Source organism: Schistocerca americana, chromosome 2, assembly GCF_021461395.2.
Source record: "Schistocerca americana isolate TAMUIC-IGC-003095 chromosome 2, iqSchAmer2.1, whole genome shotgun sequence".
In the NCBI taxonomy this organism is placed as follows: Eukaryota; Metazoa; Arthropoda; class Insecta; order Orthoptera; family Acrididae; genus Schistocerca; species Schistocerca americana.
In genome coordinates this window covers 366,171,212-366,195,471 of record NC_060120.1, presented here as the reverse complement: position 1 = coordinate 366,195,471, position 24,260 = coordinate 366,171,212, and the positions used below count along the sequence as shown (strand labels likewise).

The 24,260-nt window shown below is 43.1% G+C and overlaps 2 protein-coding genes across 2 annotated transcripts; both read right to left on the bottom strand.

The window, feature by feature from the left end:
- Positions 1 to 239: 239 nt before the first annotated feature.
- LOC124595572 (cuticle protein 21) lies at positions 240 to 4,733 on the bottom strand. Its single transcript, XM_047134358.1, has 2 exons — positions 4,709 to 4,733; positions 240 to 951 (listed from the first exon to the last, which is right to left on the bottom strand). The coding sequence occupies exons 1-2, from the start codon at positions 4,718 to 4,720 to the stop codon at positions 373 to 375; spliced, it is 591 nt and encodes a 196-aa protein (XP_046990314.1). The 5' UTR covers positions 4,721 to 4,733; the 3' UTR covers positions 240 to 372.
- Positions 4,734 to 17,425: 12,692 nt separating this feature from the next.
- LOC124595569 (cuticle protein 21-like) lies at positions 17,426 to 21,164 on the bottom strand. The gene is made up of 2 exons (XM_047134356.1): positions 21,140 to 21,164; positions 17,426 to 18,080 (listed from the first exon to the last, which is right to left on the bottom strand). Exons 1-2 carry the CDS (start codon positions 21,149 to 21,151, stop codon positions 17,583 to 17,585), a joined length of 510 nt encoding a protein of 169 aa, XP_046990312.1. The 5' UTR covers positions 21,152 to 21,164; the 3' UTR covers positions 17,426 to 17,582.
- Positions 21,165 to 24,260: the final 3,096 nt, after the last annotated feature.

Genomic DNA, 24,260 nt, shown 5'->3' with positions numbered 1-24,260 from the left:
TTTTAAATGTATCCAAGATTTTATATTCCTACGCTGCTGAATTTATTTGTCTTGATGTGTAGGATATGCCAAAAGAAGACTAAAAATTGATGCTGGTTAATCTAGATACAAAGCGTTATAATGTATTAGAATTCATAATTATTTAAGTGCATTTCTTTCCAACGAGCAGTTGACCACGCTGAACAAAAAACACCATGCCAGCAGTGTATAAGGACCACAAGAAAGGATCACACAAAATGTTTACTATTGTGTCAACAGTTTTTATTTGTTGCGTATAAAATACTGATCAAAACACATTTACACACAATAAATACAAGAATTTGCACGCATCATTCTTTCAGTATCGTTTGCCTGCGAAGTTACTCACGTAACTTAACCCAGGATAGCCTTGCCATAGGCGGGGGCGGCGTAGGCAAGGGGAGCAGCCACCTTAGCGATGGCGGGGGCGGCGTAGGCGACGGGGGCGGCCACTTTGGCAACGACGGGGGCGGGGTGGGCACCGGCCTCCTTGTGCACGACGGCGTTGAAGCCGTTCACGGGGTCGGCGGTGTAGTCGACAGTGCGGATGGAACCGTCGGGCTCGACCAGGCTGTAGCTGCCCTGGACGACGTCTCCGTTGCGGGTCTCCTGTTGAGCCTTGGAGTCACCGGTGAGGGCGTCCTGCACGTTGTAGGCGTAACTGTACTGGGGGTTGGGGTCGTACTCGGCGGCCACGGCGGCGGGGGCGGCGACGGCGACGGGGGCGGCCCTCACGGCGGGGGCGACGGCCAGGGGGGCGGCACGCAGCGCAGGGGCGGCGTACGCCACAGGGGCAGCACGAAGGGCTGGGGCGGCGTACGCCACCGGGGCGGCGTAGGCGCGGGTGGCGATGGGGGCGCCGGGGGCATAGACTGCGGGGGCACCCAGGTAGCCGGCGCGGGCCACAGCCACGAAGGCGGCGAGGACGATCAGCTGAAATATAACGTCATGTTATCAGGACACTGTGCGAGCTGAAACCGAGTGGTCACTCTTCAGAAATGCTTATGGCAAGTGAGAAATATTAATCATAGCAATAAAAGGTGATCATTAGTCACACAGCCTTAACGGCGATGGAGGAAGGGAGGAAGACAACTTCACCGTCTCGAACGTACCATCCAGTTCCCGTTCATAATTGTGTAGTAGAATCACAGAGAGCCTAATTCAGGAAGTTTAGAGGCTATGAAATGTAATTAGTTGCTGCACTCTTGAAGATACTAGAAATCACATTGTACTAGGCATTGTATTTGGGGTTTTGAGAGATTGTGGACATTTCTAAACACTCGCTGCGTTCCATTGCTCTAGATTTCTCTGTCCAACCCTTTCTAATGATGCGATCTGTGAAATTGACAAACGAAACATGGGTACTGCTTTGTGGAGAAGAACTAATAAATTTCGCAAACGGAGGCATCTCCTTTCAAGAGCACAAAAACATTAACATTCACATAAATGTGCCATAGGTCACACACAATTCGATTCACCATTACCGGTTTCGATTGTCAGAGACGAGCTTTGTCAGATAATCATTGCCTTCGTGGCAACACGTAAATATTTGTGGACTGCTCTTCAAGCTTAGCAAACCACAAAAGTAGCAAACGTAGACATCGGCTCTGTGTTAAAATGTACGTGTAAGTTCAAAGCCGGTGATTATCTATTGATGGCCACGTTTGGCGAAGGAAAGCGTTAGTAATGAAGGAAATTGTCGCGATCTGTGACTGTTTTAACTGAAAATGAATAAGTCCGGCCTACATAAATTAATTGGCGCATCATTTAGCTGTCAAATCTTTCAACGAAGCAACCTTTAAGTAAATAAAAATATTCTCGGTTTTCAAGTCGCATCAATTGGCACCATTTGAAATCCGAGAATCCAGTTATGCCGCTGCGAAAGACTCAGGAGACACAGAAACTGCAAGTAACTTCTCGCTCTCCTGCAGCACAACAAGCACATCATTTCTGATTCTGAATTTTTAAACCACTTTTTGTACTTGATTGGTTTCATTACCAACAAGTGTAGGTTTGATCCCGTGGTTTTGGGTATCTACATATATTACAATACCCACTGTCCGCCCCGATAGCTGAGTGGTCAGCGTGACGGATTGCCGTCCTACGAGCCCGGGTTCGATTCCTGGTTGGGTGGGGGATTTTCTCCGCTCAGGGACTGGGTGTTGTGCTGTCTTCATCATCATTTCATCCCCATCCGTCGCGCAGGTCTCCCAATGTGGCGTCGAATGTAATAAGACCTGCACCAATGCGGCCGGACGTGCCTCGCAAGGGGCCTCCCGGCCAATGACGCCAAACGCTCTTCCATTTCACAATACCCACTTACAGCGTCTAACATCATACAGGCATCCGCTGCATCAAATTATATTGCAGCTAACTCAAAACTTTTAATTGTGTGAAATTCATACACTGACGGAAAAAATATGAACGCCAAGAAGGAGTTGCGCGACAGAAACGAAACTAGGTACCCGTGTTTCTGCACCTGAAAGATGATGTCTCTTCAGATTTCATGCCAGTCGCAAAAGTGTGGCGTTAGTAGCGCCACTATGAGGATGCAAATGAGGTTTGCTTTAAATGCACGCCATAACGGTCGTGAGCGTTAGTTACATTTGAATTTGGACGAGATAAGTTGATGTTAGTCAAGAATGACTGTAAGGTGACAAAGAAGTTATTATCAACACCTCACTAAATTTGAACGAGGTCGTGTAATAGAGCTACAAGAAGCTGGATGTTCCTTCTGTGATGTTGGAGAAAGACTTGCAGGAATGTAGCCACTGTACATGATTGCTAATAGCGGTGGTCGCGAGAATGTACGCCCGCAAGACGACGGGGCTCTGGACGACCACGTGACACTACCCATAGGAAAGACCATTGCCTTCGGCCTACGGGTCTGGCGCGTCGTACTGTATCTGGAGCACAATTTGTGCAGCGGTTGGCACCACAATGACAAATGGCTTTGAGCACTATGGGACGTAACATATGAGGTCATCAGTCCCCACCACAATGACACAATGAACTATTACTAATCGCTGACTTAAAGGATAGCTCCGAGCGAGACGCCCTGTAACGTGAATTCCACTGACTTCAAACCACCGCCATTTGCGACTTCAGTGGTGTCAAGCGAGGGCTCATTAGAGAGCAGGGTGGAGGCCTGTTGGGTTTTCTGATGTGTGATATCGATAGTAACAATGCCACATAGTTCCAAAGGTTGGCACTACCACGAGACACCGACGGCAGCGCCCACTAGCTGGTGCTGTGCAGCTCTACGAGCTCCGCTACAGATTCTGCCGATTTCATCAGCCAGGACACTTCGCTTCAGCTTCGCACCTCATTCCAAGTTATGTATCTTATTGCTTGAGTAAAGGGGATTTAAATTCATACAGCAGTACAGTCGTGTTTTACCTTTTCCTGATCCAACCCACGCGCCGCCTTCCAGGCGGGATACAAAATGATGGAAGTTGTGTCTCCTCAGTGTCAGCGATGGCCGTTTGTTGGTTACAAGGAGGGCAGTTGAGAGTCTTCTACCAGCCTGTCTATGTGATAGACACACTGGACCTACATCTGGAATTATGGTCCGGGGTGCGATTTCGTGTGTGTCAGCAGGAGCACTCTCGTGGTTATGCCACGCACCTTAACTGTAAATTGGTACGTCAATCTTGGGATTCGACCTGTTGTGCTGTCATTCGTGAACAGCATTCCAGGGGATGTTTTCCAACTGGACAACTCTCGCCCACATACTCCTCTTGTAACCTAACTCCAATGGAGCACATATGGCACATCATCGGACAATTCCGACGTCATCCACAACCATGATTAACTGTTCTTGTACTGACCAGCCACGTGCAACAGGCTTGGAAGTCCATCCCACAAACTGACATCCGACACCTGTATAACACAATGCATGCACGTCTGCATGCTTCCATTCTACATTCTGGCGGTTACATCGGCTATTAATGTACCAGCATTTCACATTTGCAATGGCTGATCTCGCGTTTACATTAACCTTTCAATGTTAATCACTTACATGTATTACCTAGATAAATGAATTCTCGAAATTTCGTTACTCTACATTAACTATTTTTTGATGTTGCGATCATATTTCTCCGTCAGTGCACCTCCACAGTAGAAATGGCAGCTCATCTGAATGCCCAGCACAGAACTGATTTCAGTTCCCAGTACTGTGAAGGTTTTCCTTAACGGAAAGACTGGAACGCGTCCACTAAACATCATGAAGCCAATGGACGCACTCGAATGAGAAGTTGCAGTTGTAAGGTCTGGAAAGCAGGCAACTGCCGGGAGAGCGTCGTGTTGACTCTAAGGCCCTCCGTCCAGCATGAATGACACCGTAAGGCAGAGGATGACACGACAACCGGTGGCCATCACAAGATCCTCTGAGTCTGATCGCGGAGTTAACTTTTTAAGTGTTAGAACTTAAATACATATCGACATTTGAGGCAGCCTTAAATAGTCCAGAAAAATAATTTACTCTATGCCACAATTAATCGTTTGCTCTTCTGTTTCCCAGTCGGCGATTAACATATCGAAAAGTTTTGTTCGATAGTAAGTCAGAGAGTTTTCAGTTTGCTGAGCGGTGGGTGACTCTAAAGTTGAATATGAGTTAGTGAACTGGCAGGCAACAATTTGGAAAGCTGCGCTATTGAAATTGCGGTGGCTTTCTTGTCCTGAGACGTACCTTGCAGGCCATGTTGATGAGTTTGCCGACGGTAGCAGAGAACTGCCCGCTCGGTGGCCAGCAAGCTGTTATATAGCCGCCGCTGGGCGTGGTGGGTCGCGCCGCAGTTTTCGCAACGGGCGGCGGGCCGGCCGGCCCAGACCCGTGTGATTTCGCGGCCACTCCGACCTTGGGAACACTTACCCCACTTCTGCCGGCCGCTGACAGCCACGTTGATCTGCTGATCTGAATGCGTTTAGCGGAGAAAGCAGCGCCCGATCGACAGGCAGGTTAGCACGTCACTAGAGTTCGATGTGGTACGAGTCCATAGTTTTCACGTAATTATGAACGCTTAGATAGGAACATAGTTTTACAGTGCGTCTTGGGGAACATCGGTCTGGGAGCCTGACAGTTAGTATCCACCTGTGGGGCGAATGTTCCTTTTCTGACATATACGAGAGTCGCTCAATAAGTAATGCCCCACATTTTTTTAAAAAGCCATTAATATACACAGACAAACGTCCTTGTTTGTGCTTCACATTTGATCTTTGTACCATGCGCGGGTGAAGTTTCGAACCGTTCTGGCAGATGGCAGTAGTACAGCGTCAAAATGCCGTCTACATACGACTCACGTTACAAGGAGCGTGCTGTTAGCGAATTCTTGTGTGCAGAAAAAGAAACCGTGGTGATCATCCATAAACGTTTGTGGGCAGTGTACGGCGATGCTGCAGTTGACAGGAGTACAGTTGGGCGATAGGTAAATAAAGTCACAGCCTCAGGAAATTCAGAGACAGAGCTCCATGATCAGCCACGCTCGGGACGTCCTGTCATAGCTACTGCTCCAGACATGCTGATTCTTGTGGATGTCATTATACGTGCAGACCGGCGCATCACAACTTGACAATTAGCTCTACAGTTGTCGTTCAGCATTGGAGGTGCGTCTGCAATGATCGAGACTCTTGGACATTCAACGAGGTACTCACGATGGGTCCCACGAATGCTCACAGCAGACCGTAAGGTTCAAAGAAAGGCCATTTCATCTGAATTGTTGGAGCGTTTTGAGACCGACGGAGAGGCCCTTCTGTCAGTGGTCGTAACGGGGGCCGAAATCTGCATGCGGAAACAAAAAGGCAGTGCATGGAATGGCATCATCCTCACTCACCACAAAAGAAGAAATTCAAGACAACCCCCTCTGCTGGCAAAGATTCTCTACGAGGAACACACTTTCAAGATGACGAGAGTGTCAGTCATGCAGTCAAAACGTGGCTACTCCTACAGGACAAGATCCTTTACCAGCAGGGAATAAATGCTCTTCCACAACGTTGGTGTATGGCTATAGAACGTGATGGAGACTACGTAGAAAAATAGGACATGAACAAGACGTGTTGATGTATATTGTCACCGAATTCTGACTCTTATAAATACGTTCTGAGAAAAAAAAAGTGAGGCATTACATATTGAACGACCCTCGTATTAATTGTTGAATATTGGGACTTAACTGAACTTTTAAAATGACTGAAGTGTTGAAATTCAATAATTCTAATTTTTAATTTAATTTCAGAAAGAAAATCCCGTAGTGTCAAGAAAGTTTTATCAGCCTTGTACGTTATTTTACCTATACAGAAGTAACGAAGAGAGTCACTTTGATAGTCCTGAGATAAGATAATAGAGGAATATGGAACACGTGGTGAATCTGGGGAGTCACATTCCGTGTTCATCGTAGCTGACACATTATCATTAGAATTGAGATTGCTCACTTTTTCATTGGGTGGTGATCGTCTTTTGTAGTAATAGTCGCATTATCTTCATACATAATATTCTGATCTAGTTTTCTTTCTGATGTTTCTGAACCTGAGTCGTGTTCTACCGTTGACTGATCATCTTGGCCAGGAACATATGAATGACCGGAGACAACTTCAGAGACAGAGCCTTCAGAAAACATCTCCTACGCCATTTGCAGAATCATCTGCTTCTGCTAGACATATTTACGAGAATTTTTTCGAGCCATTGCACTCTTGAAAATAGCCTGAGTTAGGAACCAATACATAGTTGTACTTTCTTGTTGAATGCAATTGGTGAAAAGAGAAATTGTATAAGAAGTAGCTACCTAGCTACAGAAACTAGCAAACAACCAAGAAACAATGTGTAAATGAATGAGCAATAATACATCAAACAAAACTTGATACTGTGTAAAGTGCATACCTATGTGCAGAAAATATTTCTAACGAGTAAAACTGTAATTTATAAAGAAAGAGGACCATACTAAAACGAACTGAAACTGCTCTTAAAAATAAGTAATTTGGTGATTTTATGAACAACGTTATTCAGTCCAAATTTCTCCAAGCATGCTCACTAAAATATAAATTAAGCTTTAGAGTAGTCAATCAACTAAAAATGTCATGTACAAGAACTTAAAGAATAACTAGGATTATCTACGGTATGTTGATGATTTTCACTTATGGACCGTCTGACAGCAACTGAATAAAACACAATTTTAGTGCCATACGCGTTTCGCCTTTATTTTCTGCAAGGCATCATCAGTGGCAGATTGCGTAGACAGTTTCTTACATATTACGCTCCTGTTGCATTTTTGGTCTTGTTCTTCTTCCTATGAGCGCCAATTTGCTGTTTTTTCCGCATTCCACAGCACTATGCACTGAACGCTTGTTTTAATGCAATGTTTTGGTTTCTGTTGCCGACTGTCAAATGTTTTTGACAGGACCACAAAAGTTGAGGATTATCTACCTTTGAGGCACAATAGCCCGAATTCAGGATGGTTCAAATGGCTCTGAGCACTGTGGGACTTAACTTCTGAGGTCATCAGTCCCCTAGAACTTAGAACTACTTAAACTTACTAACCTAAGGACGTCACATACATCCATGCCCGAGGCAGGATTCGAGCCTGCGACCGTAGCGGTCTCGCGGTTCCAGACTGTAGCGCTTAGAACCACTCGGCCTCTCCGGACGGCTCCGAATTCAGGAACATCAGTCTGTGAGGCGGGTGAATATTTTCTCTTACCTGGAAAATTCCCTTGTTAGGCGATGTACATCTGGAATGGAAGCAAGTGGTGTTGAATAAATCAACACTACGAGGAACGTCACCTTCACTGCACTACGACTATATACCAAATGTGACTCTCGTAGCCCGCTAGAAACGAAGGGCAACTTTGGACGCCTGTATTGGAACAAACTCAAACCGTATCAGACGGATGTTCCGTTCTAAGTGTTCAGCGTGTCAGTTTTCGCTTGCGGCTGTCAAAAAAAATTTATTTTTTATTAATTGCTATTGTAATTTCGAGTATGCTGATCTACAAGCAGAAATCTCAACTGCAAGTTTTTTTCAGTTAATTTCCACCTACTGGGGGCAGGCCGGCATGGGCCTTATTGGCATTATTAAATCGTTACAATATAAACTTTCACAATTTCAATATTAAAAATTTTAGAAGGTGAAGTAGGTTTGTGTCTGAACGATGGTGATGCGAAGCATGATTGGGATACCTTATAAGCGTGTGTGCTTGTGGGAGGTGTTTCGGAGGATATTATGGGCAAAGGGAGTCAGCGTACTGTCATCCCACCTTATGCAATATCTGAACATCTAAGTGCTCGCTGACGCTTGTAATTTGATTGGAGATTTTCAGAGATGTTCATTGTCGCTAGGACGGTAAGGAGGCAGTCAGAGTGCGTCGGGACCCGTTTAGTGCAATATTAGATTGAATGTCCTGTTATGAGTAACTGGGTAATGTTCCTACTAACGTTTTATAGCAGTGTGGTTCGAATATTGTGAGGAACCGGACGAAAGTATAGTTTTAGAAATTTACGGTGTTCGCTATAAAATGTAAAGTGCCGCTTCTCCACATTGTTTTTGTACACATTAAGATGAATTATTATCAAGATGTTTGTGACTGCATCGCTTAGAAACTACAGTAACGTTACTAAACTGGATTGTCCTTCTCGCCGGCCGGAGTGGCCGAGCGGTTCTAGGCGCTTCAGTCTGGAACCACGCGAACGCTACGGTTGCAGGTTCGAATCCTCCCTCGGACATGGATGTGTGTGATGTCCTTAGGTTAGTTGGGTTTAAATAGTTGTAAGTTCTAGGGGACTGATGACCTCAGAAGTTAAGTTCCATAGTGCTCAGAGCCATTTGAACCATTTTTTGATTGTCCTTCTCGTCCAAGAAACGTGTTTACTGACAGTACGGCGCCAGTACCTATGAAGTTTATCGTAGTACTGGCACATAAAATATTCTGAATTACTCATACAACAATGAGCAATCAAGAATAAGTTGTGGCCACACACGTGTAATTAACCGTCAGAAAACATACGTTGAAGTTTGTTATTTTCATTGAAGCATTTTCAGAATACTCTCGCGTGTATTTTTGAGCTTGTCGCATATTATCTGCAACTCGCTTTGCTGTGTACGTAGTTAATTAACGCTTTCAGGCACAGTCTGTTGCAGTGTGGGGAGTAAGTGGTTGCATCCGATGTACTGATGAATGATGAGTTACTGACATCAACTGTGTCGTGCTAGGATTAAATATTAGTTAACATACGAACACCACACCCGTATTATAAAATGTCAAATCAAAACGCCTTTAGCTATCTAAACTTCCAGTTTGATTTTATTTTTGCTACCAGTTTCGGAGTTAGACTATACCATCTTCAGGGCCTCTGACCGACGTGTAGGAAGAATCCCACCTCTTGTACAAACAACATAGTGGTCAACATACAGTCACTGAAATCTATAGACTTCTTCTTAACAAAGCGATCCCTCCGGTCATCACTTGCAGTGACAGCTTTGTTAAAAAGAAGTCTGCGGATACCAATGGCTGTATACTGGCCCCTATCTTGTTTGAACAAGAGGTGGGAATCTCCATACGCTTCGGTCAGGCGACTGAAGATGGGGTAGAGTAACGCTGAAATTGGTAGCAAAAATAAAGCTAGAAATTTAGACGGCTCACGGTGTTTTCATTTGACATTTTATATTGAACAGCCCATGTCCCTTGCCGATCCAGTATGAAGTTGGACTCGCAAACACTGCTATTATTTTCTAATGTGTCATATGTGGGGGTAGATGGAGGTAGGCTACAAGGCCAAGTACGACAATAAAAAAATACTAATATACTGTTAAAATAGTTACGAATGGATCTCCATGTGAGAACGAAGTAGTAGGTACGAAGTAGTAAGTGATACGTAGGTGTCAGGACATGAGTGCTCTGCCAGCTGGCCAAGGAAAGGGTGGACTGGACTCTTCATACAGAATGTGGTAGAATGGTTAAGTTAGGTTATGGGTAGAAGGAAGGGTAGATTTCAGATATGAGTTCATAGGCTGGAAGGGGAGGGACACTGAGAATTTGGAGATAGAAGGAAGATGGGACGTATTGATAGAGGCGGGAATCCGTTCCGGTATTCGCAAAGATGAGGAGATCGTATGGAGTTGAGTCTGAAATACTTGTGAGATGCATGCGTATGAGGAAGTGTGGGAACTGTGTGAGGTGGTACAAGATACGAGTGGGAGAAGGTAATCGGATGGGGAAAGCGAGGCGGTGTATGCGTCATTACATGATTTCGAGGGAGCGGTAAAATTCAGGTTAAGCAGAATTCCATGTTATACAGGTGCAAAAATATACACATGTATAGATACGATGAGATCACAGTGGTGTATTATCGTAACTACATGCAAAACCTGAGCAGAAAAAGTCGCAAACCCTGACACCAGTTGCTCGAGGCTGGCCACTCATCTCCACAACAACGCTCGCCTGCATATCGGCAATGTTGAAGCCCAGAAACTGCGCGAATACGGATGGGAAGTGTTGCCGCATCCTCCTTACAACCCGGACATGAGTCCACCAGACTTCGATTTGTTCCCGCAACTGAAGAAACCTACGTGTAGACGTCGTTATCTTTCGCTGGAAGAGCTTTTTACAACCGTTAGGGAGACTATAATGAAGGACTGTAAAGAGTTATTGAAAAAGTTTGCATTATTTATGAAATCTCCCTCGCATTTTACCCACCATTAAAATGAAACAGCCAATGACAGAGTGGTATTACAGCAGGTATTAAAATAAAGCAGCCAATGAGGAAGTAGTTGTGAAATTACTCAAGTTTCATTTGAATTGCGTAAAAATGACGCGAAGAAGTGCAATATTTCCGAAAAAATTACGTTAGCTTCATATGAACAGGCGCCTCTCAATTGCGCAAACTGGCGTCATAACACGCACACACACACACACACACACACACACACACACACACACACGCACACACACACTTTTCTTTCGTGAGTCTTCATCATAACCATCATCACCCCCAGCATCACTGTCTCCCTCGATGTTTTCTTCATCATCGTCATCTCTCTCTTCTTCTTCTTCTTCTTCTTCTTCTTCTTCTTCTTCTCCCATGTCTCGGCCTTCTGCTTTTATAAATATATGCTTTTTGTGGATTCATTTCCTGTATCTTGGTCTGTCTTTTTTCGGAACCGCTGTTCTATGCCTCCACCATGCGCTTTCATAAACACATTTTTTTCTTTGGGTTCATCTCCTTCGCCTTGTTCTGTCTCAATGTCTGTAGCGGTTGAGAAAAATGTCTATATGCTCTTTCCAATGCAGACGCAGCTTCAGCTTGCCTTTCTTCCGCAACCACAATTCCTGTGGATATTTCGTCGAGATTCCAACACCTGACTTTTAAGACAGATATTTCGTCCAGTTGAATTGAAAGGCATATTGACAGCCACAAAGCTAAACCAGCATCCGAACGTATTACAAGCGAACTCTCTCAACTACTCACATGTAGCGGATAATGTCAAATACAAATATAGTTTTCGAAATTCAAATAGTGGCATTCATACAGACTGTTTAGAAAACAGAACGGGTGCAGCTCAATCAGACATTCTGTTTAAAAAACGAAACAGATCACAACTTCATTCATACAGACCGTCGTAATGAATGGAGAAGATTGCAATTTTATTCACGCACAACGTCTTAAAAACGAAAGGAATTGGGATTTCATTCACATAGACCATCTGAAAAACGGAACGGGTTGGAATCGCTTTTCAGTGTCAGAATGACCCAAGATTTTGACGAATATGGACTGGAAGCCGTAACACACTAAACGTTTCTACGTACCATCGAAAACTAGTTTCTAGAAACGTTTTTGGAACCTCAGAAAAGTAAAGAAACACGAATTTTGCCTGTGAAATACATCTTCCAATTAACTATTAGCCCTACTATCTAGTATAGGTTTGCCATGGAGTAATAACACCGCATTGTTTGTTGCACATAACTAGACAAGGCTGACACAAAAAAAAAAAAAAAAAAAACGCAAAACCTCTCCTTCGGTGACTGGAAACGCAACCGCGATTTCAACAAAAAATGGTTTAAATGGCTCTAAGCACTATGGGACTTAATATCTGAGGTCATCACTCCCCTAGACTTAGAACTAATTAACCCTAACTAACCTAAGGACATCACACATATCCATGCCCGAGGCATTATTCCAAACTGTGACCGTAGCAGCTGCGCGGTTCCGGACTGAAGCGCCTAGAACCGCTCGGTCATAGCGGCCGTCTGATTTCAACAAATGCTGAACACTAAGAACCTTCCAAGATAGTGTGCGTCCATCTCGACGACATAGAGTGTTCCAAGTAACTGGTGAAATAACTCAACGTCTGTGATGAATTCTTCTCGGTTATTAGCACGAGTGGTGGCGTCGTCTTTTAGTGACAAGACGACGCCACCACTCGGCTGGTAACTCGAGAAGAATTCATCACTGGAATACGCCGAGAAGGACTGATATCGCATATAGCTCAAAGTCTTCCTCTTTCAGTCTGTCAGTGCTTTTGTTACTGATTAATTGATGTTGCACATAATTATCAAAGCTACCTCGCGTCTCGCGTCTCACACTCCACAACACCCGTCAGTGCTCGCAGCCTCCTTTGCGAAGGTAGACGTGCAATCTTGATGATACCTTGCATTTTAAACTTTGTTACGCAAACATGAAATTGGCCTTACAATTCGAACAATATTTTCAATCCTTCTGTGAAATCGAATACGACTCCACAGCTACTGGTCTTACATAGTATTCTGTAAGTGCAGTAGGTTCCACACAGTTTACCATAACAGCAAAAGAGGCGATGTTAAATATATTTATTCCATTAGTTTTAAACACTACATTTTTTCAGTTGTTAGATACAAAATATCGTATTCATATAGTCAACCGAGTGGTCGCATTGCAGAAAGCATTCATTCATGGTACAAGGAATTTGTGTGCTAAAATAGGAAGAGCAGTTAGGCAGGTGTATATGTGTGTGTATATGTGGTATACCCTAGCCGGGTAATACGACAAGAATAACATCGTTTTTGTAGTAGGTATTTATTTTCCACAGTTCAAGTACAAAAACGTACATTAACAATATATTTTATATGTCAAACTTTTCATTGGCACTGAATTTATTACGACAAAAATGTTCTTAATGCAACTGAAATAGGATTACACCACACAGTACATGACGAAAGGGATGGCGCACATTTGGAGCAAACAGAGCTATGTCTGCGTGGAAGGAACAGCATTCACATCTCTTCCTGGAAACAAATTTTACATAGCTGAACGTTGCCAATAGCGCTCACAATCACTTCCTGCTCATGTGACTTAACACTTGCTGCTTTCGAATTAACAACTCATACAGCTTCATGAAGACTTGGGGAAGTTACCTGCACCCGCCACTGTAATTAATAACTCTTTGTTATGACATGTAATATCTGCAAAATCTGTATCCTTCACAAGAACAACAAACATAAATGTGGGAAACCATTGGGCTGGCGTAAGCTGTCACTGGCACACTGGTTGGCAAAGACGTAGCGCGAAGATCGATAGTAGGCTTTGGATCAAGCGTGCCTATCACAAGAGAGGCCAGAGACACGCTGACAAGTAACAGGCCGCCAACGCCCTCTTGGCAGCAAGTATTTAGGCCGCCGCTGCTGACCAGGTGGCACACCTTGCTCTTCCCTCCTTTTCCATCCTCTCGGTCTCTCCCTCGGCAGGTCCCACCTGGCTGTTTTATTCTTCATCGTGTGTCCTCCAAGAAAGTTTAAAGTGTGTTGTTCTGGAGCGTTTTTAATAGTGTGGCCAACTTTTAAACTGGGCGTGTGACTTCAGTGTCTTTTTTGTGGTCTACAAATCGCCAACAGTGTTTTTTAACTTAGTGTTAACTTTTTTAATTGGCCCACATTGATGTCTCCATGTCAATGTCTTTTTACCTCCTTTATCTTCCCTTACTCTGTTTTATGTCCCCTTTTTTATCTTTATATGTAACATTTTCTTCTTGTATTAGCTGTCATGTCACTCGGCTGAAGAGCGGCGGATTGTGCGGCTGACAGCCCTCCCTGCCCATATGGGGCAGGGGAATGAAATCACAATAAAGAAAACAAATACCAGGTAGCCTCATTGACTGACTCATTCTAGTTTGGCGTCTGTCATTCATTCGCAGAGCGGACATAGTTCACATCACTAGCTATGACAGTACATAGTGATCATAGCGACTAGCAGCGAAACTAAAGTTTGTAATGGCAAGATTGCCGATGTTGTCTGCAAGAGGTCTATTACTATTGATGTTGTGTCACAAGGTTGTGTCACAACACATGGACTCTATTGAAGTTAAGTATCCAGTACAAGTAAATAAAGAACCGTTTCAATCCACGTGTGCATTTGTGTTCTAGAGAGAGGATACTGGCTACCCGTATCAACATCCTCTCCTTGCTTCCCTACAGTACAAAATTCTATAGTGGCGACGTGGATACTACAATCACAGAGTGTGCTCAGCCAATGGATTGTGTGTTTCTTCCCAACGTTTCAAGTCTCTTCCACAATGAAAAAATACGGTTTGATCTCTGTTACCAGTAAAAAAGAATGCAGTTTCAAAGAGTTTGTCTGAAGACGGCTCATTACCTAGCGACCAATCACCGAATGCTGTTAATCTCGCCTCACTTTTGAAGTATTTCGGATGATATACCCCTGTGTAGGTGAGGATCATACGTATATCATGCATTTAATTGCTTGTTATTTCAGAAGATAAATGCAGACGTATTTCCATTTTTCCCCTCCCATTCCTTGAGAACTGTTACTGATTACGTCGGACAATAGAGCGCTCCACTCCAACCATCAACACAGCTGGCGCTGCAGTATCTTACGACTTCCACATCGCTGGCAACGGATTATACACAATATTGACGACTTCTTTGAAGCACAGTAAAACTTTAAAATATGTATCTATTTTGTGAGCACTTTAATTAGCAATGACCAATTATGGGACACGATCTTGATGTTACTGGAGCCTCGTGCATCGGCCCACATCCAATTAACCACTTCGCCTTACATGGGCCCGATATTTCGCTAAATACGCAATTCGCGGTTCCACTCAGTATCATGTCTCACATCTCAGTTCCTCTGCTGCGTACTCGCTCTTACTTCACATTAGCCGGCCGAAGTGGCCGTGCGGTTAAAGGCGCTGCAGTCTGGAACCGCAAGACCGCTACGGTCGCAGGTTCGAATCCTGCCTCGGGCATGGATGTTTGTGATTTCCTTAGGTTAGTTAGGTTTAACTAGTTCTAAGTTCTAGGGGACTAATGACCTCAGCAGTTGAGTCCCATAGTGCTCAGAGCCATTTGAACTTCACATTACTCGCTTCGAGGTCTACAAGAAATACTAGCCCTGCAACGTAACTGTGACGTCACACTAGTTGGCTTATCCACTACATTTCACGAACACTCAGCTCCGTGCAGGGCCAAAGAGAAATCAATATATATTTAGAAACTTATCCACTAGTGGTCTTAACTCTGTCGTGTGATAGTAAGAGCTTGCGTGGATTTGAACATGCAGTCAAGAATTATTAAACTCGTCTTCACTCTGTGACAAACAATACTGCATTTCTCTAAAATTCCTTAAAGGGTATTAACCCATTAAATTTATATCATAATTCAGAAATAACTTACATAGTTAGCAAAACATACTCCATTTTAAATTTATGAACGACATTTCAAGGTTTACACACAAAAAATCAAATAATATTTACAAAATACAAAATTGGCTCACTTTTGGGTGACACGTCGGTTTTATAGTTTCAGAAGGACACAAATGTCTTCGAATATACCATATGTAGCTGATACACTAAATGTATTCGCAACTGCGAAAAATGAAACCCATCAGCTGTAGAATTCAATGACGACAACGAAAATTTGTGGCTGACTGGGACTCGAACGCGGCTTTCCCGCTGATAAACGGTCATCTTACCATTTGGTTATCCGTGCACGACTCACAGCCATACCCAAACCTTCATATGTTGTCAACCATGTGTCTACGACCTGGACTTGTACATTCATTATTTATATTCCCATGCAGTAGTAGTCTTTTACATACGCAGTGTTTTTGTCATTTTTCAAAAACAGAATATATTTCTGGAAGACTGTGTAATCAGTCGATTACTTCCCTCGTTGGTGTCCATTTATAAATGACTTGTCTCTAACAGAGCCCATGGAGAACTTGTCCAAGTGTTTATTCACTAGGCAGCGTCGGTAGACTCCATCAAACTACCGTGCTTGCACTGAGCAAGTCGGAACCCGGAAACCATAGAATATTATGGAAAACGTCAGTTATTGCATTGAGTAAAGAAGCCCAAGAGTGGGAAGTGGAAGAAAAGAAAAAAAGTGATTGTAATTATGATTAATAAAGGAAGAAATAGTTCTCTGATAAGCAGAGGGTGTTAACTGAGACTGAGGAGGACAAAGGAAGACAACACGATTGTTGTACTAGATTAGAATACTCTCTGACTCTATTTCTTAAATTCAAATTATTATACCCGAATGCCGGTAGCCGTTAGCCACAACGACGGCTATACTATCAACACAAATAAGTCATCTACGACTTCCCTCATTTGATTGGTTGATAATCAGCAGATCTGGGGAACATTATACGAACTCTCTGATCGGACAGTAATAGACTGATTTGAGGACATCACACCAAAGCTCTGGGAAGTTAGCAGTAAACTTTGCCTGATAACAACGGTTATTGATAGGGAGAAAAGAATGCAGGGTCGTGCAATATGTCCGCAAAACTTCTCAATCCTAATCCTTAGTCCCCGAGTCCTCCTTGATAACAATGGCCTACCAATTTATTCTCTTTCTAAAATCCATAAATTTGTTCTTAATTCGAATTTGGTGGTCTCAAAAGTTGTTCTCGGTTTTAGAATGCTGAAATTAAAGCGCGTTCGCATAACATTTAGCAAGTATATACACCAAAATAAAGGACATATAAACTAAAAACAGGGCCATTCAGGTTGATTGTAACGTACGTTTTCTTTTTAGCAAGATGTATGTTAAGGAACAAGCCCTTTGGAGTCTGTTGTACCTTTTTTATTGTAGTTGATCATTGTGAGGGTTATCTGAATTTTGTTACGTTTGTGGTCATATCACGTTCACTGGTGATGGATGATAGACACGAACGTTATCGTTTTAGTTTTTATGAAACGAAAAGGAGAAAAATATTCTGAAGTGGGTCGTCAAATTTTCTAGTTTTATAGCCACAGTTCCTCCAACCACAAGAGCAGAGGCCCGATGAATCTCAGGGAACTTGCTAACTTTGTAGTTGATAAATGCTCATCGGATAATTTAAGAACGAATTTTATTCGTTTTGCATAAATATGCTGTACAAAATACATTTACACACAATAAATATGGAAATTTACAAGCAAGAAGAGATAGTGGTTGTGTCAAGGATGAGGACAAGGAAGGAAAGGGTAAGAGGACTTGCTAAGGGAACCATTCAACTGGCAATTCAAGTACAGAGAAAGTAATATTTACAATTTCGACCAGTGTTGACAACTCTTTGTGAGATTAGTGCATTGCTTCGTTTAACCAATAATTGCCTTTCCGTAAGCGAGGGGGGCGGCCACCTTGGCGATGGCGGGGGCGGCGTAGGCGACGGGGGCGGCCACCTTGGCGACGACGGGAGCGGGGTGGGCAGCGGCCTCCCTGTGCACGACGGCGTTGAAGCCATTGACGGGGTCGGCGGTGTAGTCGACGGTGCGGATGGAACCGTCGGGCTCGACCAGACTGTAGCTGCCCTGGACGACGTCACCATCGCGGATCTCTTGCTGATTCTTGGAGTCACCGGTGAGGGCGTCCTGCACGCTGTAAGCGTAGTTGTACTGAGGGTGGGGGTCGTACTCGGCGGCGGCCACAGCGGCGGGGGCGGCGACGGCGACGGGGGCGGCTCTCACGGCGGGGGCGGCGTACGCCACGGGGGCGGCGTAGGCGCGGGCGGCGATGGGGGCGCCGGGGGCGTAGACTGCAGGGGCACCCAGGTAGCCGGCGCGGGCCACAGCCACGAGGGCGGCGAGGACGATCAGCTGCAACATGGAATAATCTCTTACAGATATGACCAGTATTAGATTTTCTGTTCAGATTTCGATAAATAAAATTTTGGATAGACAGTATTTTTATGAACTTGGATCACAGTCAGTACAGAATGGGGTACTCTGTCCCTAGCAGATTATGTTATAACGAACAGCGTTTTCTTGATATCCTTCTTTTGCCCATAATTCTGCAGTGCATGTGCTAGCGTGCACTGAGAGTAATTAGCGGGTATTTCTCCACATAACAATAGTCATAACAATGGCTGCATCAGTATGCTGGACATTTGGTGTGCGACTGAGTTAGTGAAATTATGGTCATTATAGCTGATTTTAGTTCTTCATCGTAATATTACCTGTTTCGGTAAAAAGAAACTCGGGCACTAAGGACAATATTAACCGTAGCTCATATGTTAAACATGATCATCATCCTGTGTCCGCCCCCGGTAACTGAGTAGTCAGCGTGACAATGTCAATCGTAAGGGCCCGGGTTCGATTCCCGGCTGGGTTGGAGATTTTCTCCACTCAGGGACTGGGTGTTGTGTTGTCCTAATCATCATCATTTCATCCCCATCGACGCGCAAGTCGCAAAAGTGGCGTCAAATCGAAAGACTTGCACCCAGCTAACGGTCTACCCGACGGGAGGCCCTAGTCACACGACATCAATCAATCAATCATCATCCTGTGTTGGAATGAGTCATCACGTAACTTGTGGCTCGTATAAACAATGTTCAATGCGCTGAGAAAACATGACACAGACATCGATTTAGAATCCAAGCTTTCACTAGTTCTTCTATTTGAATCCTTGTTTATAAGGAAAGAAAATCAAACAGTTATCCATTTGAAACAGATGATTTTAATATTATCCGTGGCTCATGTTGACTGCTTGTAGAATCATCTTTCATAAATACAGTGTGTTTATACGTGACTGATGACATGTAGATTTACAGCACCTAGTGCAATTCCAATACATACATATCACAAGTCGTACAAAAATTTACTGCGTCCATCTGAAAATAATAGAACGAGGCCTGAATTTGAAGTTGGTTGACTCACGTAAACAACTGACTTATTTTTTCATATCGGTATATTGGAAACAAAATTCTTGCTAAATGTGAGCGACTGGAGTTGTGGTTAAGGCACTGGACTCGCATCGGGGAGAAGCGAGATTCAGTTGACTGTCTGCCACTTTCTGCATGGTGTATTCTGAGCTTACACTTTGTTTTTACTACCAATTTGCTACTCCAGTGGCTATTATGGTACTGGTGCGTAGCTGCCCAGCTAAAAAAAATAATCCTGCATTATTTCACAGTGGCCAGTGTTTTCCTAGTTCCTTGTCGCACCTGCGACTTTCATTTGGCGGGATGATGCATATCGACAATAGCTGGCGGATAGACATCCGTATAAATAGAATAACTTTAAAGTTTTCCACTACGGTAGAGCTAGGACTCTCCATTAGTAATGAACACAGAAAATCTTCGATAAGTTAATACTATATGCCGGACACTCCTGATTCATCGGCATTTTTCTTGTCTCTCGGCTATTCGATCAGGTCTCATCTGTCCATGCTGACACATAGAAAACGACGACTGTAAATAATATAAAATGAAATGTATTAATTACATGTATCAGCCAGAAAGTTTTGATCTCATCCATAATGCTTTTCGTGAAGTGGCATTCCCAGCTTCACCAATTTATAGTGTCGTTCAGTGAGGCTGAAACACATTGTGTCCACATAAAGGTCAGGGTGCACCAAAACGTGCCGTAAATAGTACAGGAAATTGTCTGACTGATGTAGATAACTATTCTATATCGGTACAACGAAAAGCGAGCCAAAGTAGCAAATTTCACTTTTTTTGTTTACTCGATGACTAGTTTCGGAGTAAATAAAAACGTGAACTTTGCAACTTTGGCTGGTTTTTCGTTGTACTGATTAACTGAAGTTGTTGATCTGCAATTATTCCAGCATGCTGGAAGTTCGTATTCTATATTGTTTTCTGTAGATGCATTGCAAATCCCATTCTGTTTGAATCGAAGCCGTGTGGAGCGTCGCTTAAGACATTTCTTTCACATTCGGTGAGCATGGGGTTCAACCCCTCAGCCAGTAATGCCAGCTAATGGTTCACGTTGTTGCGATAAATCTATGAAGATGAATGAATCGTTTCAACAGGGCATGGCTGATGTTTTATCCCAACCTTGTCCACCTAGAGATCGAGCTCCTCCGATATCGATGTCGTCAATTGGTCGTTGAACCCTAACATTCCCTCGGCCCTTCTCCGTCTAGATTTTACCCTGTTGTAAAGTGCCCAGTCAGTCAGTGAACTAATAAAATTTTCGGTTTCCTATTTATTTTGTAGTGAACTGAGAGTAAGTGAGCACCCGTCTGCAACACAATTGAAAAGGTCTCAAACACTTGATCAAAACACATATGCCTGGGCTTCAGGAAGGACCCCAGTTTCGTTCAATGCTCAGGTGCTATTCCTGAACAGTTGGACGGCCTCTACAATGCTGTTAGAGTTTAGGGGGAATACCAAGTGGACTAAGGCCTGAACGGGAAGCTGTATTGAGAAGATAGGCGTGCTAGGTTAGTCCGTGCAGTTATGCAAAACCATTATGCCGTGGGGGCATAGTGGTTAGCGCATCTGCCCAGTGAGCAGGAGATCTGGGTTCGAATTCCGGCCTTCGCACAAATTTTCATTCTTCGCTTCAGTCTGCATAAACACATCGTGAAATATTATTTCTATTTCATGGTACAGTGATGGTTTAGAGTTCCTGCTAAGCGGCTTTGACCCACTGCAAGAACTCCTACCTTTGTTTTAAATATGTAAAACTGTGATGCAATTAGTGTCTCATGACGAACGTACATTTTGGTCGAAACGGTTATGATGGTCGTGAACTTCACTACCCCTAAGTCTCACTGCCAACTTCAGTACACCTAGCATTCGTCTCTGCGGCTGCCGAAGCCATCCGAGGCCTCTCAGTCCAGGATGTGAGACGAAGCGTATCACTACTCGGCGAACAGCCCAGGTAACTTCGCAGTGGTAGCCGGTACGCACCTTGCAGGCCATGTCGATGAGCTTCTTGCCGTGAGGAGTGGAGAACTGACGATTGTCCTGCCGGGCACGCGTTATATACCCGCGGACGGGCGTGGTGGGCGCTGTGTTTTCGCAACGACGAGGCGCGCGGCACGGAGGCCAACATACCAGAGCTCGTTTGGATCAGCGCTGTCTGGATCGCCAATCATTGTAGTGGCAGCGAGAAAACTGCGTGGGCAGGAGACTCCTTGTATAGCTGTAGGTTATGAAGAGAAACTGTTCATTTTCTTTTTTCAGTCGATAATTACATAATGAAGAATCTACTACCTAGCGTTTTTAAAACAGATCGTACAATTAGCAATATTCATCTTACAACAACGTAAATTGCTCTATTTTACAACCGTGTATGATTTTAGCAAATTTTTTTTGTAGAAATTAAAGTAATAACAATTAATTACTTAAAAAATCCAACAAATTAGAAACAGGAAGTTAGTAAGAGCAGACGGACGGTGTTAAATGTAAATTTTCCAGGAGAGAAAAGGTAAAAAAGATAGATTAGTACTGGAAGGAGTTGCATAGTCTGAAACAGTGCCAGCCGGAATTGGACACTAAATTAAACAACAATTTCACTGTTACCAGTCACCGTTTTATTTATTTCATGACGCGTTTCGAAGGTTTAAACCTCCATCATCGGGTGGGTTTACATTAGTAAGTATTACATTTGTGTGTGCGTTGTGTTACGATTTTTGGAGGAACTTGTGGCACTGCCTAGTGTAGAAACGAGACACTATTTCAGAATATGGTTTAGGATAACTTTTATGAAAAATTAAACTGATATCTAATGGTAAACATTAAATAAGTAAACTACAGTACCTTCAGTGATCACAGGTTCCTTTTGCTGTCGTAACACATCACATGTATACTGCCACATTTGTAAACAAATATGGCGTCTGGAATCAGCTGGGTGCAAAGTTCGTATAGCAGACATAATCGCAAAGTGCAAAGAATATACATGATAACAATATTATTACAGAATAATTGCTTTAAGCATTTGGCGGTGTTTGTTTTCAGGTGTCAAATATATGTGTGTGTACTTCAGGTGGTATATAAATCCAATTCTGACAAGTTGAAACAGCAAACATTCGTACTTGTTTATACAAACAGGTGAAATGTTAAAATGGCTTAAACATCATACTTATTGATAACAATTAGGTGAAATGTTACAGACTATAATTTCAATGATCATATTGGCTACAACAGTAAAATCATACATACATTACACTCTTTGATTGGGGTTAATAAACAGACGTGAAGTGAGGGGCTGGAGGCAGAAGGAGAGGTAGAGAGAGAGAAAAAGTGTGTGTGTGTGTGTGTGTGTGTGTGTGTGTGTGTGTGTGTGTGTGTGAATGATAGGGAGAGGGGGGGGGGGGGGAGAGGGAGGGAGAGAGAGAGAGAGGGAAAGAGGAAAGATTGATTATTGAGAGGAAACATTTACATGGCAAGGAGTCTTAAGATTGCATGTTGCATATAGTAGCTGCCTAAAGGTTGGGGAATACATTGGTTAATGCTATGAAATATGCAGATAGATATACATTTGTGCCAGTAGTTGATGTACATACAGTTTTAAGCTGACAAGGGGTACAAGCTGTTGGTGTGATGAATTATCTTTGAATGAGGTCAGTCTCTTGTATTCTTGGCAGCTGTCAATATTTATGGTAAATATTAGGTGTGTGTGTGTGTGTGTGTGTGTGTGTGTGTGTGTGTGTGTGTGTGTGTAAGTGTGTGTGTGTGCATTTTTATGAGTGTAAGCAGTTGCTGAAAACGGAGATGATACTATTGTAAATATTGTCATTTTTGTCATTTAAGATAGATTCTGGTTGTTTCATTTGATGTTTGTATATTTGGAGTGTTTCAAGGATGTCTAGTTTTCTGCCTTTTGGTTGGGTGTGTAGGATGCTAATACTTGTGTTGTTAACATGGTGTTTTGTTTCATGCAAGTGTGTAGCTATTGCTGATGTGTGATATTTTTTGTTTTTTAGTGCTGCCACGTGTTCCTTGAACCTAATCTCAAATGATCTGCCTGTCTGGCCTGTCTCTTCCCCCCCCCCCTCTCCCTTTCACTCACACACACACACACACACACACACACACACACACACTTTTTTTCTCTCTCTCTACCTCTCCTTCTGCCTCCAGCCCCTCACTTCACGTCTGTTTATTAACCCCAATCAAAGAGTGTAATGTATGTATGATTTTACTGTTGTAGCCAATATGATCATTGAAATTATAGTCTGTAACATTTCACCTAATTGTTATCAATAAGTATGATGTTTAAGCCATTTTAACATTTCACCTGTTTGTATAAACAAGTACGAATGTTTGCTGTTTCAACTTGTCAGAATTGGATTTATATACCACCTGAAGTACACACACATATATTTGACACCTGAAAACAAACACCGCCAAATGCTTAAAGCAATTATTCTGTAATAATATTGTTATCATGTATATTCTTTGCACTTTGCGATTATGTCTGCTATACGAACTTTGCACCCAGCTGATTCCAGACGCCATATTTGTTTACAAATGTGGCAGTATACATGTGATGTGTTACGACAGCAAAAGGAACCTGTGATCACTGAAGGTACTGTAGTTTACTTATTTAATGTTTACCATTAGATATCAGTTTAATTTTTCATAAAAGTTATCCTAAACCATATTCTGAAATAGTGTCTCGTTTCTACACTAGGCAGTGCCACAAGTTCCTCCAAAAATCGTAACACAACACACACACAAATGTAATACTTACTAATGTAAACCCACCCGATGATGGAGGTTTAAACCTTCGAAACGCGTCGTGAAATAAATAAAACGGTGACTGGTAACAGTGAAATTGTTGTTTCATTTAATGTCAGTAACAGTCACGGTAAAGCCTAACCTAAAAATGTTCGCATTTAAAGGAATTGGACACGTTGTAATCGAACCTCGAGCACTAGCATGTTCTATTGCCAAACTCATAATCAAATGTTACAGTGCTTCACTGCGACCGTGATTTTTCCGGATGGCCAGAATTCTCGTTCGTTCCGGAAACGGCTTGCATTATTAATAATTTTTGTGCCATTCTTGTGTTACAGTTAACTGA